Source organism: Amblyomma maculatum, chromosome 3, assembly GCF_055883805.1.
Source record: "Amblyomma maculatum isolate TAMU_Amacu chromosome 3, ASM5588380v1, whole genome shotgun sequence".
In the NCBI taxonomy this organism is placed as follows: domain Eukaryota; kingdom Metazoa; phylum Arthropoda; class Arachnida; order Ixodida; family Ixodidae; genus Amblyomma; species Amblyomma maculatum.
The window spans coordinates 175482056-175504603 of NC_139346.1; the positions used below are offsets into that span (position 1 = coordinate 175482056).

Below are 22548 nucleotides of genomic sequence, written 5' to 3' on the forward strand. Positions count from 1 at the left end.
ATGTCAGAGTTGTCTTCTCGGCTCCCGAAAAGCTTGGGAAATTGTGCAAGCTGGTTAACGCTGAATCTTTACGAGAAAAGTGCACTATAAAACATGAGAATCAATTTGTTGCATGCAAAGATGGTGTTATCTACTCCATCCCACTATCTTGCGGCAAGCTGTACGTCGGCCAGACGGGCAGATGCCTTAATGAGCGCCTAAGAGAACACAATAATAATGTTTTCAACTCCGTTAAAGGGCATCTCGGCATTCATTGCAGAGATTGCGAAAGTAACGACTGCCAACCTTATTTCCACAAAACAAAAGTGTTAAATAGGCATCGGGACAAGATAACCCGTGAAATTATTGAGGCCGCACAAATCGCATGGTCAAATGACGCCTGTGTCAGCAGCCCGTCCTTGGCGTTGTCAGCAAAGGAGCTTAGTTATCTAGCTACAGGGAAGGGACGTGGTGGCATCACACGAGTTTTCAAGTGTTTAATCAAATGTGTATCGCTTCTGTGTTTTCTCTTGTTGTTTGGAGCCTGATATATACATTACCACGTTCCGAGCAATAAACTTCAGTTGCAAGTCAGCGCCTGTCCGTGTTGTCTTCCTTCCGTCCTTGTTGAAGTCGCGCTGTTCTTCAGAAAATGTTCACCAGCGCCACCCTCAGCCATAGCGGCGGACGTGGGACGTCCTTTGTTACCGCCAGCGTCACGTAGAACGTGATCAAGAGCGAGGGCGAAAGCTGTGCTAGAACCCTCTTAAGCTATCTATGGCTTCAAGACTGCCAGAACCGAGACCCTCGTAAGCTACAAGCAGATCAATCAAGGGGAAATGAGGGTGCTCGTTATAATACATGAAAAAAAGAAGCCAACAGTCGGCGAGGCCAAGGAAAGCGTTGGGGATGGTACTTTATGTCTTTTTTTTAATGTTTACTTGGATAATCACAGAAATTAGTAATGTAATCTGCTAAGGGGAAAGATAATTAGACACAAAATAGAAGTAAAGACAACGTGCCGATGGTGGGATCCGAACCCACGACGACGAGATCAAATCAGTCGATATTGTCGACCATAAACCCTGACTGCTCATTGGAGGGTCAAATTCTAAAGTTAAAGCTCAGCTACTTTGGTCATCTGATGAGAAGAGAGGAGTCGCTGGAGAAAGTTTTGATGTTGGGAAAGGTTGAGGGTCGCCGGAGAAGGGGTAGGAAAGCGAACGCGATGGTTAGATGGCATCCTCGAGGCACTGCAGATGAAGTTATGTGATGTTAAGAAGATAGTGAGAGACCGGAAAGCGTGGCGTGACATGGTCCATAGGGTCACGAAGAGTCGGACACGACTGAACGCCTGAACTGAACTGATTCAGTTCTAAGTCCAAACTATAGCCGGCGGTAACTTCCACGTGTGAACCTATAGGTCTGAAATCATGACTGTTTTGTGCGAACACTTCCAGACGCAGTGGCACGTGAACCCTTTGCCCCGTCCAAAAAGAGGCACAAAAAAGAAGCACCGAATGAACGTTCTAAAATTACTCATAATTTTCGTGAAGACGTGTCAACCGATGAATATGGCAGAAATACCGATGCAGATGCTGCAAATATCGCCCACCGCTACAGTATATTGAAATTATAATTGGTTCGAATGAAGAGCTCATCAACGCGAATCTCCGACAAAATCGGAGCCCACATTCAAATAAATTCACCTCCGCATGAACTATACAGATCACCCAGAATTTTATTTTTGTGTTGCACTGCCCACTTTCTGCCACGAATTGACACAACATGCTTTGAGCGGATATCTAAAGTCCTATCATAATCAACACAATAGTCTCGAGCTGTGCCATTGAAAAATGTAAGGCCGTTCATCCCAGCTCTTCCGTTCATCAGGATATGCTTAAAGCTTTATGCTTTTTTTTTCTTCGATGACCCTCACCAGGAGATTGAGATTTTCTGAAATATTTGTGCCTCAAGCCCTAGTCATGTTTGTTGCAATCTATGACAGGAGAACGTTACCTGAAAGAACAGCTAGACAGGCAGAGTCATTGGGACGTCCATTTCGGACACCAGAGGTGATTAGGTGATTCCACCGCACCTCTAGGGGGGAGGTTATCTGATAAATATATGGCTAATGTTCTCCTATTTTCTATTTCGAGTTTGTTCGCAGGTACCTGACTTTATGGACCGGAATTTAAGTGTTAAATGAGTTAACTATTCGAAGGCTCCTCGGAGAACACGGAGTTCTGTCGCAGTAATGTTGTAATTAGAGAATATGAGACTATACTCATAAATTTAACGATCGTAGTTCTGTACGAATAACGAATCGATGAGAGAAGATCAGCAAGCGTTTAGCACTTTGCATGGCGATCCATGGTTGTCTGAGAACTGAATAACGAAGCTGAGACATTTCTCTAATCGATAAATAATTTCCCTTTATAGTTGAGTTACGTTCTAGGTCTCCTTAAATTTCTTGAAAGATGAAAATTAGATCGGCTTTGACTCAAGTAATCACAACAAAAAATTCAAAGAAGAATTGAGCCAGTTTCGACGAATCAGCAATGGCACCTTAAATGTTACTTAATTCACAGTACCTTTTCGGGCAGAAAAATGAATTCCTACATCCCTCATACTCGTCATCAGTCTGGCCCCACTCGAAGCCAGGCAAGTGAGTTTCTTGTAGCCATTTATTCCACCCTTTTCAAAACAACACACTACCGCCTTATTGACGTAAAGCGTATTAGTCTAAGCGGCTCACCTGTGTGTCCTCAGCCCCAACTATGCTGTTCTTCTTCTGAAATGCAGCCCGGTACAATTAGCGGCCATCGATCATTTTACTTTAATGTTAGCTTTCATGTCGTCACAGTTTCGGTTGACGAGCCTTAACGTCATGCCTATTCCACCTGACTGACTGTACCTCTCTCTGTCCGCCTCTTGACTCGTGTACTGTAATTTTCCTTACTGTAGCTTCTTGGGAATTTGAAATGAGCCCGCTCAGTTAGCCTCTTCGTTTCTGCTTCATAAGTGAGCACTGAAAGATGCAGCTAGTTTATTTTTTTCTCACGAGGAAAACTAATAAGCTGCCATTCATGATATCGGAGTACCTGCCTTATGAGCGCCACCTCATGCTCATTCGTCTAGCTATTTTGCTCGCATGGTAAAATATGCTGTGACCACCAGTCCTAAGAAGATGTACTTTTTTACTGCTTGTCTCGTTTAGTGCATCACTCCAGATTAAAAACTGCTGTTCTCTTATGAGGTGTATGGACAGTACTTGACATTTCTGTATATGGTTTTTGCAACCACCATACTGCTTTCTCTTTCGAGGCAAAATCCAAAATGTTTTGCTATTCGTCTCATGGGTTACTTATCAAGGCAATGCCTTGAGGAAAGGGTACATTGCTAAAGCAGTCTCTAAATTACTTTTTCTCTGAACAGCTGTTTTGATACTTGGTGACTAGCGCTGGAAGGTACTTGTCCCCGATGGGATCCCTTACCATTTTCAGTTTTATGCTTTATTTATGGGGGACTATGACAGCCGTTTGGCATCCATAGAAATATTTCAGTATTTTCAAAACTGGTTCTCTTCCCCCGGCTTCTGTAATACCTGCATGAATACCGAGCTTTAGAGTGGGATAAATGCGTTCGCGTGATTTACGGAGGCCACACATGAGATTGATAAATTTTTTAAATGTCTCTGCTACCCGATTCACAGCGTGAATAAGGTCTATCGCTGAGTAGCCTCATGAAAGCTGACTTTGTTGTTCAGTAGTTTATTATTATGCGGTTTTCTATATTGCTAAGTTTCTTTTTTTTTATTGATCATCAGAGATTTTGTTTTTTTTTCAGGAAGGATGGCTAGATGCTAATCAGAAGCTGTACAAAGTCGACTACCAATCATGGTCTGAAGGGGCAACACCGAAGTATTCTAGTGTTATCATTTCTGGCCAAGAAGGTAAGGTGGCTTGAAATCTATGAGCATATTCAACGTACAGAGGAACATTATAGAAACTGAAATTTCAAAAATAAGCTATTTTTGCACATTTCGCTATTTGCATTCAGAAAGGACACACACACACACACACACACACACACACACACACACACACACACACACACACACACACACACACACACACACACACACACACACACACACACACACACACACACACACACACACACACACACACACACACACACACACACACACACACACACACACACACACACACACACACACACACACACACACACACACACACACACACACACACACACACACACACACACACACACACACACACACACACACACACACACACACACACACACACACACACACACACACACACACACACACACACACACACACACACACACACACACACACACACACACACACACACACACACACACACACACACACACACACACACACACACACACACACACACACACACACACACACACACACACACACACACACACACACACACACACACACACACACACACACACACACACACACACACACACACACACACACACACACACACACACACACACACACACACACACACACACACACACACACACACACACACACACACACACACACACACACACACACACACACACACACACACACACACACACACACACACACACACACACACACACACACACACACACACACACACACACACACACACACACACACACACACACACACACACACACACACACACACACACACACACACACACACACACACACACACACACACACACACACACACACACACACACACACACACACACACACACACACACACACACACACACACACACACACACACACACACACACACACACACACACACACACACACACACACACACACACACACACACACACACACACACACACACACACACACACACACACACACACACACACACACACACACACACACACACACACACACACACACACACACACACACACACACACACACACACACACACACACACACACACACACACACACACACACACACACACACACACACACACACACACACACACACACACACACACACACACACACACACACACACACACACACACACACACACACACACACACACACACACACACACACACACACACACACACACACACACACACACACACACACACACACACACACACACACACACACACACACACACACACACACACACACACACACACACACACACACACACACACACACACACACACACACACACACACACACACACACACACACACACACACACACACACACACACACACACACACACACACACACACACACACACACACACACACACACACACACACACACACACACACACACACACACACACACACACACACACACACACACACACACACACACACACACACACACACACACACACACACACACACACACACACACACGTAATCAAAGTAATCTTGTTGCCCGTATTAGCATGAAATGCCGGGTAACCCATGACATGATGCATGACAATGCTTTCGCTTTTATTTTCCGGTCTTCGAACAGCACTGGCTGTGTAACTCACAAAGTAATAGTTAAGTACCAGTACAATGAATGTGCCACTGAATGAGAGGCCTATTTTGGCATGAATTTACTAAGCTGGCACAGCAAATGACTTAAGTAACTTTGCAGATCAGCATAGTAGGAGGAGGTGTAGTGTACAGAATATAAACGGTGATTATATTCCAGTTACTCGACATTGCATGCAATAATACTCTCATTAGTTGCATTGCTGAGGAAGTTATCAAATTTCTTGTCCTGCTTCATTTGTACTGCCGTATAAGACAATGTCAACAAGATGTTTTTTTTTCTGTTGTGTTCATCGCTTCTTTCAAACTCAGGTTTTTGTGTAAAATACACAAGCAAAGGGACGGTTATCATGCCTAACGTCCAGACATTGTTAATCAGGAGTAGTGTTCAGTCAGAGGATGGCTCATATTCCACAGCTGTTTGTATCTCGCAATATAGAGCTGGCTTTCGACTCTAATGAAAGAACTCATGTCAGCAGGTGTTGTGCTTCTTAGTAACAGCCAGGCCTGGTTTGTGAAATACCAATAGTTTCCCGACCCCAAGGACAATATTTCCTTTTCTTGTAGCCCTGAGAAGGAAGGATATAAAATAAATGTTCAATATATTGCATGTATCGCAGTTATCTTGAGAGTTTCATTTTTACACTTGGTATACAGATTGTAAAATCAGTGGTGTAGCCTACGATACACATAGATTAGCCTACTGTTGTGCATGCGGGAGTTTTATTGTTTTGAATTAATTCATGCACAAGCAACAGTGCAGGAAAGGTTTTCTTTACACAAACCTTAAAGCACATGTTTTCTTAAGTCATATATAATCCTGAAACAATACTGTGACATGCACGGCGTGCTTCTGTATAACACCGCTTGTCATTGTCTCGACGCAGATTAGTCTACAACTATTTCATTCATTCGTTGACTCTGTCACACGCTGCAAACATGACCGATCGGTGGAGGCTAGTAACGACGTTCCGTATGAACCTTACGTTCATAAAAGTGGGTCGTCCAGCTGTCGAATTGGTGCTTTCACATTCTTTTCGGCGTCTACGGGTGCGTAGATTGCCAAATTACTTTCATGCCGCACACTCGCATATGCTGTGAACTCGCAGCTTGCATACGTAAATAAACGGTACGCAAAGCGTGAAGAGACGTTTGGTGGTGCATAGCATAGGTGGCTACGTACGCACTCAAAGTGAGTGGTGTGCGTGTTTTGAGCGTTTGATGCAATTAGGACACGTCGTGAAAATGACGACTACATTGTCAGCTCAGTTACAGGAACAAACAATAATAAAAGTTAAGAAAATTGTCTCATACAGAGCCGTAGTGACATAGTTCGGTTTGGGCGCCCGTCTCGGCTGCGGGAGGTGGTCAGTTCGAAACCCGCCGCCGGACACCCACCGGTAAAATTGAGTACAAGCGTCCCCCGGCCCGGCGCCCGGCTCTTTCAGGGGTGTGCGTTTGGGAGAGGCTCTGCTAACCCTGCTGTGCTCCTTCGGGCGCTCAGTTTCGAACAACCATGGTCTGCAAAGGCCGTGCTGAAGGTATGTGCAGGTTTTCATGTACGGTGCTTACAGAGCAGAACGTTCCGTGTGAAAACGCCTTTTTGAAAACCATACCCATTGTGTCGTAATTCGGCAGGAGAAAATGCTAGATGGATAATTCGCTAAAATGGCAGATTTGGCAACCAGTGCAACAAGGGAAACAGCAACAGCTATTTCGGGCCTTTTCCGGGCTTTCGACCATGCCTTGAAATTACGTTACTGCAGCTGCCACTTCAAGGTAGAAGTTTTGGGTTATTCTTACTACGTCTTGAGAAAATGCTAGATGGATAATTCGCTAAAATGGCATATTTGGCAACCAGTGCAACAAGGGAAACAGCAACAGCTATTTCGGGCCTTTTCCGGGCTTTCGACCATGCCTTGAAATTACGTTACTGCAGCTGCCACTTCAAGGTAGAAGTTTTGGGTTATTCTTACTACGTCTTGAGTTTCGCGGCGGCCGCTCTATATCTGTTGCTTGCCATGGCGTCCGCGTTCTCACTGAGCATTATTATCCCTAAGCTGGTGGCCTTACACATCACCTTCAAGGAATCCTTGTTCGCACTATTCTTGTTTGTAGACTATCATTCCTATTCTGTTATCCTTGGTTCCTCCTGTCGCTTCTGAAGTCACTCTTATTCTCATTCCTCTCGCATGGGCAACGATCTCACCCGTCGCTTCTGAAGACACCTATATTAACAGCCTTCGACGTGGTACTTGTTGAAGGTTACGCCGATGAGGACGGCAGTGTTGTATGCCGTACGAACATTGTTGCAAGGTAAAGTTTGTATATGCGCATGTGCTTAACATCCCTAGACTAAAGGCGGGCTAGTCGCCAGCAGGTGTCATGATGTTTGGCCCCGTTATGGTAGTGTTCTTGATTTAAAAGCCTCGGAGATAGCTTGCACACTGCTTATTTTGTCATCAGGAAATCGATAATATCGTAAAAATGCACTTAAAGAACCGAAGATTACAATTTTGGAACCTTATTTAGGCAGTGAGTAGAACACTTTGGCAGGTGCCAGAAGGCAGTGCTGAGGGACAGACACCACACTGATTAATTTCAGAAAGGGAGGGGGGAGGTAAAAATGTAGCCGTCCCTTTCGTGCCGCAAAACTGTCAAGACACCTTGTTTGATCGTATTTTCTCTTCAACTGTGATATGCACTGAGAGGGAGGCAAGGCCCCCATGACCAGATATTGTAATATAATTCTTTGTACCCGTATAATGCAATCCTGCTTTAACGCGTGCTCTGCAAAGGCGTGAGAGTTTAACTAGCACATTCGCCGTACGATCATTTGCAGGTCACAGAGCTAGTGTGCTGAAAAGAAAAAATACAGTCTAACTGTCATTTTAGAATAGTTCACATTTGTATTGCTTTTACTTTTTGTGAAAATAGCTTTTACGCTTTGTGATAAGGGTAAAAAATTCGATTCAAAGAGAAGGATTGCGTAGCAGGGGCGGCAGAAAATTAAGTGAGAGGATGAGGTTAATAAGTTTGCAGGAGTCAAGTGTATGCAGCTAGCGCAGGACGGAGTTAATTAAAGGAGCATGGGAGAGGACTTCGCCTTGCAAGTGGGCTGACTGTGATGTTGATGATGACGCTCTGTGAAAACATTGGATGATTTGAAAACTTGTTTTTAACGAAAGAGCGTTAAAAGCCCGCTTGTCCAGAAAATCCGTCATCGGCGTCGGCATTGCACGTAGCTGTCTTTGTGATAGAAAAATTATCTTCGTGCCTCTGGCGGGCGGCAGTGCTCAGATGACATGACCAGGCACTGATTGGTTATCGGGTTTTGTGATCTCCTCAAACCACGTGACATGGCCGAGTGATTGAGACAGCAGCGGGTGAGACCTTTTGCCTTTGTTGGGTTACGCTTATATGGATAGCTTAAGTGTCACTCAGCTTTTGTCTTCCAGGTGTTGGATATAGAATTCCGCTTGAAAAAGGGAAGCCTTGCGAAGAATTTTCGTTGGCCGATACTTCATTTGATGCGCAAATGATAATAGACCCTAAGCATGTGCCAAACCTGACGGCAAAAAGTTTCTTCACCGGGTCTAACCAAAGCCTGACCTTAGACTACAAAAAGGCGGTGAGAACATGTTTGTTTTGCATCTTTTTTTTTCAAGAAAACTAACAGTCTCCTAAAAATATCACCAAATAAAGTGTTGTGAATATCATCGTCTCAGCATGTATCCAGTTGTCAATGACGTCATTATAGCATATTGTTCTCGTTTAGTACCTTTTCTTTTCTGGTCGATAAATACGTGCTGTCTTTAAAGGAAGACATAAACAACTTGTTTAGTGCGGTTATCTGTAGACGATCAAATAAATTTTTTCAGATTTTTACATACACTTTTGTTTATAGATATAATTTCATTAATATTTTCATTCGTACAAGTAAGTTATGCCTGCCTCTACAGAAGTAGCTTCGTGCTTTTGCCCGACGGCAAGGAAGTTTTGAAACTAGTGAGCACAAAATAAGCCGGCGGGTGCCGTGTCCTTCTATTCCTGCTCGCTATAGTATCTTGTCTTTCTTCTCTCATCGGTTCCCGATGAGGCCCCATCTAATTGCGACATATTACAGGAACCAATGTACGTGGACGAAGCATATGCATCAGTCTGCGGACACACATAGGTAGCAGAAGTCAGAGCTGCCCATTGTGCGCTGAGAAAGAGTCCCCCCTCAGGTATCATACTAAACCTCGTGTGCGAACACGTATTTTAGGTGAAAAGTCTAATGATTCTCGGAATTTGTCTTCTATTCAAACCAATTAATGCATACACATAACACAAGATGTAATTATTCCAGAAGCAGATAATGCAAGTCGTGAATTGGATACAAAGTGTCACCATCGGGAGCTGCAAGCTCAAAGAAAATGAGACTAAGCGTATTGCCGCGAACCACTGTAATCTTTTTTTTTTTTTGTTGCTGCTGGCAGCCGCCGGCTTGAGGTTTTATCAATTTGCCTGCATTGCACATAAATATATTGTGACTCTTTGTTCACGCTCAGTGTCGCAGGGATGCGGCATTTATCACTTTCTATGTCGCGTCACATGCACTGAGGTGTATTGCGAATGATTTCAGTCACGCGCGACTGTTTCCGCAATCTTTTTGATCGGGCTAGTGACTTTTTGCGCCATTATCTGGATTTTTTTTTCGCGACTCCCGCAAGAACGTTTGCCGTTTTCGTCGTCGTCGAGTTGCTTAGTTTCTTTGAGGTCACAAGTCAGCCTTATAAAGGTTTGGTTTGCTTCTTAATGGTTTAACGTCACAAAGTGACTCAGGGTATGAGAGACGCCGTGCACTGACATCGAACAGCACACGGGCTCCCCATCGTTCCTCCTCCCTAGAAACGCAGCCACCGGCGGCCGGATTCGAAGCCAGGTACTCTGAAACAATAGTTAGGCGTCGTAACCACTGCCCCATCGCGGCGAGGTCAACCCAATAAACAGGTAATATAAGTGCAAAACCCGTCTCTCCGGTTGCTTATTTCGACCTTGTCACGACGTGACAATATTGAAGCGTGTGCAACAGCAGCCGTAGGGCGGCTCCTCATCGCAAGTCTCGTGCGCCGACTTGAAGAAGGAGAAGTGGCCTCATGACTTTCGATGCTCTTGAGGGGCTTCCCAGTGCCTTCTAGATCAACCCCCATTAAAATGAGCCCAATCGGCTACGGGACAATATTTAGCCGAATAATATACTACACCCTTCGTACCATCCCTTTTTACGGTTCGAAATGGAGAGACTTGACGTTTTTTGGTATGCTTCATCTGCACACATACGTTCTTAGGATTCTCAAGCTGAGTTTACTGATCTGGATGGGGAACAAATCGAAGCACAGAAAGCTAGGCGTTTCATTCATTTTCGAAACATGAAGGCTGGACGAGCCCTTCTGAACGACTACGCTTCAACGCCCAAGCCCTCCATTATCCTAAGAAAACGTGGCACAGGAACATGCAAGTAGAGTCTGGATACAGGTGGCAGCAGTTCCATAAAACATGCACCCGGATACTACATGGCCATACGGTGCATGTGGATTCAAATCTTTGCTTTACATCTAAGCTTAGACCCGCTCACATACACGAATATATAACTAGTATACAATAGATAAGAACACTTCCTCCTCTCCACAAACCCTCAGTACAGCCGACATCAGCACATGGCGCAGCTTCAAGCTTTGACGTACGATTACACACAAAAAAACAGGCACTTTTTCTTCCCTAAGCCATACTCTGAATATTGTACGCAGTGCAACAGTTACAACCCTATGTTCTATTATTCACTAATGGACTGCCCAACCCAACCAAACAACAAAATAAGAATATCTCACCCCTCATTCTCCTTATCGAAGGCTGTCACCGGCTCGCACCCAAGGGACGAGCGTTCGCTGGTGGAGCGGGTGCGCCAGGTCGCATCAGCCATCGATGTCCCGCAGACTGAGGACTCAGTCCATCATGGAGTGCTATAACTGGCCTCAAAGAACGTTTTAGCCACCACTGCAATTATTGCCACTACCACCATTGTGGCCGTTGGCCACTTTCAGAGCACTTTCGAGCTTGCTCTTTCTTTTCCGTCCTGCTTTTTACTTTGGCTCTCCCTGTCGTTCTCGTGCTCTCCTCCTCTTCATGCACCACTTCCAGGCCACGATTTCTGACCATGAGCTCGCAAATGCCCTCAGAATTGTAATACTGGCGTGTCACTAGCTCCTGGTGTTCAGCTCCCACTATGCACTAAAGGTACCAGAGTCAGCGCCGCTATAGCAATGACATGGTGAAACGCTTCTTGATATCGTTCCTAAGTAGATGGCGGCCAGACACGTGACATAGAGTAGTCAAGTTTAGTTTTTGTGAAGACATGGTACAGCACTGTGTCTAAGCAACTAAATTGATATTGTACGTTTAAGAAATAGCTGTAATTGTGCGACAAAGATATCACGACAATGTGAATAACAATTTGCCCAAGGAAAAGGAAATCAACTAAAACGCATTATTTGCACAAAAGGTGCGTAATTTCCAGAAAAATGTGGTTCTCAATGTGAAGGCAAATTTTCCTTGTGACACACGAGTGCTAGAAAATCCCCGGTTCTTCGATGTGTACCTAGTCTGAAGCTAATATAGAAAAACTACGAAAAGGCACGACATGGAACGACGCTTACGAAATATAGATGACAGCATGCTATTAAATGGGACGGCATTCCTTCCTTGCCGTTTTTAGCACATTCAAAAGTTTTTTTTTTTTTGTTTTCAGGCGTTCAAAGTTGGTATTCCGTGTCATAAATGGGACGTCATCAGATACGACTGGCCTCCAGGTTCTTCCGGCGTTAAAACACTGTGGGAATGGTGCATGGTAGACATGGTAAGAGAGTTACTGAAAATCTATTCTTGTGATAGTACTTGCCGTGCTGTTTATTGGCCCACAGGCGTTGACATCATTGAGTTTTCTATGGTTTCATATTTCATGCTCTGCAAGACCAAGTACTCAAACCAAAATAAAACGGTGACGCCTGTTGCCCTTGAAATTCACGTGCTTGAAGCACAAGGCGTGAGTACAGCTCTGAGCCTTTTCTCCTTTCCCTAAACCCTGAATATCTCCGCTGCGGTGGTGCAGCGGTTAGGGCGATCGACTGTTGTGGTCAACGATGCGAGATCGAATGTAGGCCCCGGCGGCCGCTTTTCGATGGAGGCGAAAAGCAAGGCGCTCGTGTGTTGTACATGTAATTGAACGTTAAAGAACCCCAGGTGGTCACAATTAACGCAGCCTTCCATTCCGGAGTCTTTAATAGCCTGAGTTTCTCTGGGACATTACCCCCCCCCCCCCCCTCACTACATACAAAAAAATAACTTGACCTAGACCCTGAACGGCTTTTCGGAAACAAAGCTGCCTGGCTAAGCCGAGTAGATCGGATTTTTAGAAAGATATTTTATAGGATAATGTCTGCAATCCTCGATATACTACATCACATTTCTACTAATTGAGAAGTATTTAAAATTAAGATTACTATTTTGTCTACGTAAGCAAGCGCGTCATGATTGACAACTTAATTTAGGAAGCATCTTTTGGAAGGTATTAGCCTATTACTTTCTCACAGAGTGCGGTGGTTCAATGATATTGACTGCTGAGCTGAAATTTTGTGAATGAAGTTCAGATCGATGCGGCTGCATTGAAATGGAGGCGGAATGCGGACTCCAAGATGGGAAGGCTCATTTAAAACTTCAGACAGTCAGAAAAAAAAAAACAACAACAACTGATCCAGCACCTTAATGGCATGTGTATCGGGGGTGCAATAAACTACTTGTAGTGTGCACTTTATTATTTTTTTTCAGAAGAATTTCTTAACGTTAGTATTGGGTTGCCCGTTTAGGCTAAACAGTAATCTGTAGTTATAAACATGGAAGCAGTTTGTTTCTATTGAAAATTGTGAGGAAGTAGAAATGTTTTATTCTTTGAAGCAATTGGGAGACAATGCATGTAACAACTTCAAATCTCTGTTGCTTTAGGTGTATTTTAGATTGTTCTGTACAAATTATATATTTACTAAAGAATTAGGTTACGATGTTTCAAGAATTTCGGTGAAGGCTAGTTTTATTCTTTTTGTCGGAAGGACTTCAGAAATATTTGCAGTGCAGTTAAAATCTTGCCATGAAATTCTTGAGCGCCTAATTGTAGCATTTTTGTAGGTTGACCACAGCAGCAAAAAATAATATTCCCCTCGCAGATAAATGCTCCGCCGCAACACTGCTTAATTCCTACAACTTCGATAGGCTTCCTTATTCCTCAGTGTGCTACAGGCAGGCTTATCTCTACAGAAGGAAAACGTTGAATGCAACCAGTGGCGCTCGACTGCTACTCGCGCGACCGATCCGGGCTTTGCTAGCTATAAATACGAGAAGATAATTTTGCTGTAAAAATGAACGCTGGGAGATGATTAAGAAAATGTATTCTGTTTTCATTAGTTAACTCCCACCTTCCTCCTTTTTCTTATGACGAGGTCAGGTGTCCATAGAACAAGTGTGACAGATATTGTGTCTTTCCTTTCGTGTGTGCCAATTATTATTATTATTATTATTTAATTAGTTCGTGTCAAAAATGATTTTGAATTTCATGTTGTTTAGGTTTCGACACCTGAATTTGAAAATTTGACTGCTGGAGATACGTATTTTTACCAGTTCTTTAACTTCAACCAAACATCACCAGATGTTGTGCAAATTAAAGGATTTTTTATGGATCGCTGCTACGAGAAGAGCAACTGGACAGCTGTTCGTTTTACTTTGAACGGTAAACATCATTATACAATGCTTCCTTTTTTTTACATTTATATTAATAAACTTGTGTTTATTTCATTGTTTAGTACGTTTTCGGGTGCTGAAAAGACTCATAAGTGCAATGTTTTGTCATACATAGGCTTAATTCTGCTGCGTCGCTGTCTTTGCATTCGAAGTTTATTTAGTTGCCATTATAGTGCTGTTAATGTAAGATTGATTTCTAGAAGTGTTCAAAAGATTACTGAGAAATTTAGGTTAAAACTTTTCTTAATTTTTTCTGGAATGAATATTATCAACGCCCAAACCTGAAGACATCTTAAAAAACACGATTCTTCTATTACTGTAGCCTTTGTGCACTTGAAAATGTTGAAAAAATGTAACCACAGCAACCTCTTAACACCAAAACTCAGCAAATGTAGGTCAAATTGGGAAGAATTTTGTGTAAAAATGGATGACCTCTATAATAAATGCCCGTGAGACCTTCAGCAATCTTTGAATGGTCGACAGCCGGAGAGTAACTCTCGCTACGAAATGCATCATGAGAAGAACAAAAATAGAACGTGCAGCAGATGTAAGTTTATGCCAGAGAGCGCCAAGTCCATACTGCCTTTCGGATTGCGCAAGAGCTCTAGGCGCAGGAAACTAAGCGTAAAAAAAGAATAAGAGACCTGCACAGAGACCAAAAGATGGCAACATTATTACAAATCTGGGGGAAACGGTACAGTAGCCTAACAGTTCTATATACAGTGATGTTATATTCAGGATGCTTACAATGAAGACCGTACTACAGAGAAATTCGGACTACCATGGGTGCCGAAAAAAGAATAGACGATAAATGTAATTGATGAGAGCAGTATTATACCCTCTCTCTGACTGGTGGGATGCATTTGCCGTGATGGCACACGGCAGACCCCATTGGTCTCCCCCATCAAGTGCAGTAGTCACAGTGCAATGCGCCTTGCACCCTTCCACTTGGTCCCATGCTCCAACCTTTGCTTCACTGCGTACCAATATTTTTCTTTTCTCACTTCAATTTTCCGGCACTCTGAAAAGATATAACTTCTCTATCTTCAATTTATCAATCGCGATCCGAGGCTTTACACGGATGGATGGATGCACAGGATTTTCAAATATGATTGCAATGTGAACGGAATAAAAGAAAATAAATAAAGTCTCAGTTGTAATTCTGATGAGGAAATGGTTGCTTTAGGTAGGTAAGCACACATACATTGAAGGCCGTTTGGAAGATTATGCTGAATTCTCTGGCTGTCTTGCATGCGCAATGTCGTATGATTTCTAGCCTACAAGAATAATGAAATAACGATAACATTAACTAAACTGAAATGAAAACGAACAGGACGGACTTTAAATTGCTGTAGCCGATCGCCTGAATCTATTGCTAATTGGTAAGACAAATGTTGGGGCTCATGCAAAGGCAAGAAACCTTATATTTCCAGTAAAAAACATTCACGTCGGGTTTCGTGCAAGCTATTGGGAAATAGACGAAATTTCACCATCAAGCAGTGGAGAAACGAATTTGAATGATATAAACAACTCCCGTACACAAAATTCATGGCTTACGAGAAAGCGTCTCACAAAATCGAAACGTCAGCTATCATAGAGAATTACAAAACAACGGTATCGTAGAGGAATCTGCAAATGTATTCGAAACTGCTTACAGCAGGTGCATACCCGCAGCAGCCTAATCATGAACGATACTGATACTAATCATGAACGATGAAAAATAGCCAGATAATATCTACAAATTTAATGACTGCGTTCTCAGAGGAGCGATTTGCAACGCTATATTTGGAAAACTTGATCATAAAGATAATGAACGGCACTTCAATAATTTCTCATTTGCTGTAAATTATGTCTTGTTAATGGCCTGTTCCAATGGGCGATTCTCAGCAGTTATTAAAATTGGTGTAGGAGCAAGATGTCTAAGTAGTTTAGGGGCACATCGTCACAGTCCAATCTTCTGGTCTAAATCGAAATCGCCAATTGAAACACTCTTCGATTTCACAGATTAAAAGAATTTACTCTGGGTCGTCGACTGGCGAGCGCAAAATGAAGCTAATAAATGCGACTGTATGCATGGTCAATAAACTTAAGTAAGAAAGCAGTACAGTAGATCTAAAAGGTAGTGTCAAGAAATTTCATGTAGGTTTCAGAGTCTACGAGGGGTACAAGAGCTTACGGTAGGAAGGAGATCGTGGGAAGTAGTAATGAGATTGTTACCAAGGGTAGTTATCAAGTAATGAGATTGTTACCAAGGGTAGTTATCAAGGGCTTCCCATCATCATGAAAATGTAAATACGTAGACGATAAGTATGGGTTATGGTGCACTTGGCAGGCTCTGCGAGGCTATGAATATCAGCATAACTGTGTTTTTGGAGAGGATGGAATGCCTAACTGTGGTACTTTGCCAGTATTCTACGATGGGGTTTAAACCTCGAGTCTAACGAAAAGATCTGAATTCAGCATGGAAAACGAAATATTTGAAAAGAACAGAGTCGGTCATAGCGCCAACTCGAATTGGTGAAATCCTAGTCAAAACCACCGAGAACTAAGGAACGTGAGGAAGGCATGAAAATGCTAATAAAATGATCCCTAATGACAATACAGGTCATTAAAGTCTAAGAGAAGAGTAGCAGGTAGCGGAGGGGAATGGGCTTCATGTATGAAATAAAGAAGCTTGTTTGGATAAGGCTTGGAAACGAATATTTTAAACATTTTTGAGAGTATATATTGCTTCGCAGTCGACGCATTGAGACGAGCAGTGACGAATGAACCTTTTTTTTTTATATCAGGTTTCAAGCAGTCCTTTGTAGAGGTTCCTTTAAGTTAGATAGAGATTTACCCTTGCATAATACTACCCGTAAAAAATGCACTATAGCAGTACAGTGCCATAACAATAACACCGTTCATATATATGAGGCCGCTTGGGTTTTTTTATCTTAACGTTTCTTAGCTTCTATCAAGCATACACAAAAAACTTTCAAACGTTGTTGGGACACGTGGTGAATGCGGCTAGTGCCAAAACGACAGTAATTGTTCTTGTTACTGTGCATCGATTAACTGCAGTTAGTATTTATCTTTTATTTCCACAGAAACAATAGATGAAAATGTCCTGAAACAGTCGGCATTTCTCGCCATGGCACAAAAAAAGGTAGCGGTATTCGCTGGCATAAAAATACCTGCATTGCGTGTTGGCCACATAAAAGCGGTAAGAAAATTCAAGAATGCATTTGAAATTAAAATATTTTCTTGAGTACTTTTTTATTTTCAAATACACTGCTGGAAGCGACCTGTTTAGATGCAATTTTACTTGATCAATTTCCATGATATGGCTGCGTATTCCGGGGATTAGCATGCGCTCATGCCAACGAATTTTTTTGCATCTTTTGGAAATTAGTTTTTGCATGAGCATACTGTCTTCAGGTATTGTATAACATTACGATATCAATAACTATATAAGGAATTCTACCCTTCAATTAATTCGATGTCATTATTAATGTCTGAAAATATGCCTCACATGCTTTTTAATGAAACTCACGTATCTCTATCAACTCAGAACAAACCTCGGTAGAAAGTTTGCTGCGCACCGAAAGGTTAGATTAGTTCGGTCCATTTGTGCATAAAAAGTATCTTATAATATTCTACAGTTGCCTGACAAACAAACAAACAAACAAACAAACAAACAAACAAACAAACAAACAAACAAACAAACAAACAAACAAACAAACAAACAAACAAACAAACAAACAAACAAACAAACAAACAAACAAACAAACAAACAAACAAACAAACAAACAAGCAAACAAACAAACAAACAAACAAACAAACAAACAAACAAACAAACAACAACAACATTTACAAGTAACATCTTCGCCGCAGCGGTGCAGTGGTTACGGCACTAAACTACTTTGCTCGAGAATGCGGGATCGAGTCCCGGCAGTGGCTGCCGCTTTTCGATGGAGGCGAAAAGTAAGGCGCCCGTGTGCTGTGCGATGTCAATGTAGGCTAAAGAACCCCAGGTGGTCGAAATTTCGGGAGCCCTCTACTATGTCGTCTCTCACAGTCGGAGTTGCTTTGGGACGTTAAACACCGTAAGTCAAACAAGTTTTCAATAACATCGTTCATTGGTTTTCTACGGCAGCTTTAACTACTCGCTGTGAGCGAAGGAAAAATCGTTGAAAAAATAAGGTGCTATGAAATTAAAGCTATACACCACTGTCACTGACATGTGCATAACACTGCATTTGTAATATCTCCTGAAGGTAACAAAAATACTGCGAGAACTTTGAATAATCACTTCTGCTCCATTTTCACAAGTGATAACGGAAAACTGCTCAGAATAAACACCAGCACAGGTGTGAAGACGGAACCGTTAATTATAACAGAAACAGGAGTATTAAATTTTTTTTACTAAATTTAGATTTTAAGAAAGGACCAGGGCCAGATAACTCCCGTAACATATTTCTACATCGATATGCCGAGTGGGTGCCTGAATTCCTAGTACTACTCTATAACACATGTTTCTTCATTGCACCCTTTCCGTGTAACGAAAATCAGCACAAATAACTCCAGTACACCAAATCGTGAAATAAATATAATTCCTCAAACTTCACACCAATATTGTTAACCAGCAAAACATGCCAGTTACAAGAGCATATTACTTTAAAACACATAAATGCCTTCCCGGAAGTAAAGCATATCATAACTTCCTGTTAGCACGGCTTTTCTAAGGGTGTTTCTACTATTACTCAATTATTTGAATTAATACACGATATATCCCTGAATATTGATACCCAGAAAAAGTAGACCTCCTATCTCTAGATCGTTCGAAAGCATTCAACCGCCTATCACTCACTAAACGTCTGGTAAAGCTTGAACTTTAGGAACTGGTCCTATCATAGACTGGATTAAATGATTATTTTAGTAATCGAACGCAATCTGTTGAAATTAGCAACGAGAAATTAGCAATAACTAACGTTTCATCATGAGTACCCAAGGAAGTGTCCTAGCCCTAATTATTCTTTGTTTGTTACAAATAACTTACCAGCTTATGCTTCGCGTAAAATCAAACTTTTTACAGATGATTGCGTTCTTTATCAAGAAAAACTCCATTGGTGATCACCGAACTTTAAACAACGCTATAAGAGCAGTATCTCAGTTGCGTCCGGACTGCTAGATGAATATCAATTTAAATAAATCAGTTCCTTTATCTATAACAAAAGATATATACATCAGTTTATCAGTACACCGTGAACATTTCCATTGGATCTGTTCAAGAGCATAATTATTTTGGTGTGACATTAACTTCTGACTGCAGGTGGAACTTTCACGTTATCAACATCTCGTGAACCGCACTAAAACTGCTATTTTTTAACAGGCGCCATAAACTACCACCATCTGAAACAAAGTTCTTTTCACACAAACACTTACCAGACGGATACTAGAGTACACTAATACCGTTTAGTTCTCGTTTACTAACCAGCTCTTTAAAGAACTGGAGGCGGTACAAGAAAACGCACTAAGATCTATATATAATAAACACTCCATTACAAACTCGCCAACAGAATTACTCAAACGCTTTGAAATTCGGACTTTGGAAAACAGAGCCTGTCTTGCAAGACTTAAATAATGTAAGAGGTAATACACAATAAACTAAAACTGCCTATTACAAAGTACATAATGACGTCCTCGAACATATTAACTCGTTGTAATCTTACGCATTCATTAAACGAATTTTCATTTCATACTGATATTTTCGAATCCTCATTTTGTTCAAGGCCGCGACCCGAATGTAACGATACAAACCACGCGTATTACTAACAGATCATCCATACCTGCGTTTAGTTCTCTTATTGCAGATCAACTATATGCATCGCAGTAACAATGGTATTCCTTATTTTTATACTTCCTTGTTCCCTTATGTTATTTTTACTCGCCTTGATTCAAGTTTTGAATTTATTGTAGTCGATTTTCACCTTTCTTTATTATTTTTCTAACCTTGATTGCGGCTTGACTGTTAATCAGAACTGTAAAACTGATTCTGTCACTGACTCTGCGACGGTAATTATTCTTCTCATATGCGTTCTGGACTAGGTGTTACCTTCCGTAGTCAAGTAATCAATGTATGTAACATCACCGTTTTTTCATTATTGTAAGCTTGTATATATGAAACATGCTGCGCCATGTAGCATTATGTATATCTTTCAAGCTTTAATGTTTTTATATTCACATCCCTTCCTGTTACGATCCCTGATGGCACTCACAGTATCAAATAAAAATTGAATAAAAATCATATCCTGAAAATATCGTGATTAAACGGCGACTCAGAATTCTCCTGTTTCAATAAGATATCTAAAATAGTGCACGATCTCACAAAATGCACGCAAGCAAATGCTTGTAATGGCCTGTGCCCGCTCATGATTTACTGCTTTTTACATGTACGTACACTGTGTCTTGCATGGTGCAGAATGGCCGGGTCCGTAGCATTGCCTTTTACAGATGTGGTAGAGCCAGCCTGCAATTGCACTAACCTTACGATCTAATTGAGACTGTGCAAAGTTATGGACTACACTTAAGTTCTGCCTTTAACGGTATGCTGCGATAGCGTAGTTGAACAGCCCACATATAAGGCCCCTCTTTAACCAAGGTGTATGAACATGGATGCGTGGCCTGGTGATAACGTGAATTGCAAGGGTCTTGGCAGACGGATTCTGATATCACCCTCTATTATGAGGCCTGAGTTGGAGGCTTCTGCCGAACGTAACCTCGAGCCACCTTATGTAAAATCATTACGCGGATATGTCAGCTGGCCGCTACCGCCTGCTATCACCATGCTAATAAGTTTTCGCTTACAACGTGAACGCACACCAACGTCGACGGCGGATTTTTGGCGAACGCCCCCTCTAACTATGTCGGGTTAGAAAAGTGCGAAGCCGCCTACACCTTGCATTTTTCGCAGAGCAGAACAAGAAACCGCACTTCCTGAAGTCGTATCCGCAACAGAAAAGGTGCAACAATAACGCAGAGCTCTTATGTCTGCATAGTGCCTATTGCTATCATATCTGGGCCAGGAAAGCTGATCTGTTCGTTTAGGCTAGGGTTCAAAATCAAGTCACGGCGATATTTTTTTGAGGTGCAGGCGCAATGATACTGCCGCATGCTCAGTGGCTAACTTGCGTAGATCAGTAACATGGCAGATGGGGACGACGATGCTTGTTAGTCGAGGATTCAAGACCAAATGTTCGGAGCCGCATTACCGTGAAGTTTGTAATGGGAAAAGCACAGCTTACGCACTAAATGTGTAGTTTCCGACTGTCCATTTAATGTATTCTTTTCAGGCCTTCCATGAATTTCGCGCCGCAGTGCTGTGCCTGTACGGTTCGTTTTGAGAAACATTCTGCGCCATCCAATTTGTCGGAATCATTAAGCAGCCCAAATTCAGTGATAAAAAAAAGCAATTTTATTTCTCTAATTATCTGTATTTTCTCTCTGTATTTTATGCATTTTGTAAATATGTTCAATCTAATAAACTTTCACTTCACTTTCAAAAGCCACAGCCTAAGACAAGCTGTAGTTAAAGAATCAGGTATAAAGTTAAACATGTAGCGTTCTCCACGTGCACTTAAAGCTATGAAAAAGTCTTTGGTCCTGGCCTTCATCCACATGAAGTTGCTAAGGCCCATCGCTTGTACTAAGAAGTCGTGTAGACCGTAACTGCCGAGAAACTCTATGCCGATCAAGTGCCTGATACACTAAATACTGATTGCGTTTTCTTTCGCATTAATAAGCAAGACGTCAGCGTTTGCATAACGACATTTGATGTTGCAAAAACTGCATGTTTTCTTTCGAATGATTAGAAATAATGGAAAGAATTTTGAATATAGTGATCAAATTATAGGAAATGTATCCTGATCACTTTGTGTCTTTTTTTTCCTAGTATATTTCTGGAGAAAACACGTATGTTCAGATCGTTCTCCTGGACAAATTTCCGAATACTACGTCGACTATGAACCCTGTCACTACCTATGAGTCTATCCAAAAGCTGCAGTACTACATCAAGAGCCAAAAAATGTCATTCGATTTCAACGGAGTGAGTTTTTGCGTTTTTTACATCCCCTGCAGCCTCT

At 42.0% G+C, this 22548-nt stretch overlaps 3 protein-coding genes across 4 annotated transcripts in view; 2 read left to right on the forward strand and 1 right to left on the reverse strand.

Moving 5' to 3' along the window:
- Positions 1–22548, forward strand: part of LOC146197024 (uncharacterized) — a 157467-nt gene that overhangs the window by 100819 nt on the left and 34100 nt on the right. The gene's annotated exons all lie outside the window — the stretch shown is intronic.
- The window catches only part of LOC146197026 (uncharacterized), a 113963-nt gene that overhangs the window by 25303 nt on the left and 66112 nt on the right, over positions 1–22548 (reverse strand). The window contains exon 6 of one of the 2 annotated variants that reach the window (XM_084598748.1): positions 5886–6165. The exons of the other annotated variant lie outside the window; for it this stretch is intronic. Coding sequence (XP_084454874.1) covers positions 6088–6165 — 78 coding nt within the window. The 3' untranslated portion in view covers positions 5886–6087. Of the gene's footprint in view, positions 1–5885; positions 6166–22548 lie in introns of those variants that run through there. 2 annotated transcript variants of the gene reach the window in all.
- LOC146197027 (uncharacterized) overlaps positions 1–22548 on the forward strand; it is a 52949-nt gene that overhangs the window by 24961 nt on the left and 5440 nt on the right. The window contains exons 7-13 of the mRNA XM_084598738.1: positions 3829–3934; positions 9055–9227; positions 12387–12494; positions 12609–12680; positions 14252–14414; positions 17515–17630; positions 22359–22511. Coding sequence (XP_084454864.1) covers positions 3829–3934; positions 9055–9227; positions 12387–12494; positions 12609–12680; positions 14252–14414; positions 17515–17630; positions 22359–22511 — 891 coding nt within the window. The remainder of the gene's footprint in view (positions 1–3828; positions 3935–9054; positions 9228–12386; positions 12495–12608; positions 12681–14251; positions 14415–17514; positions 17631–22358; positions 22512–22548) is intronic.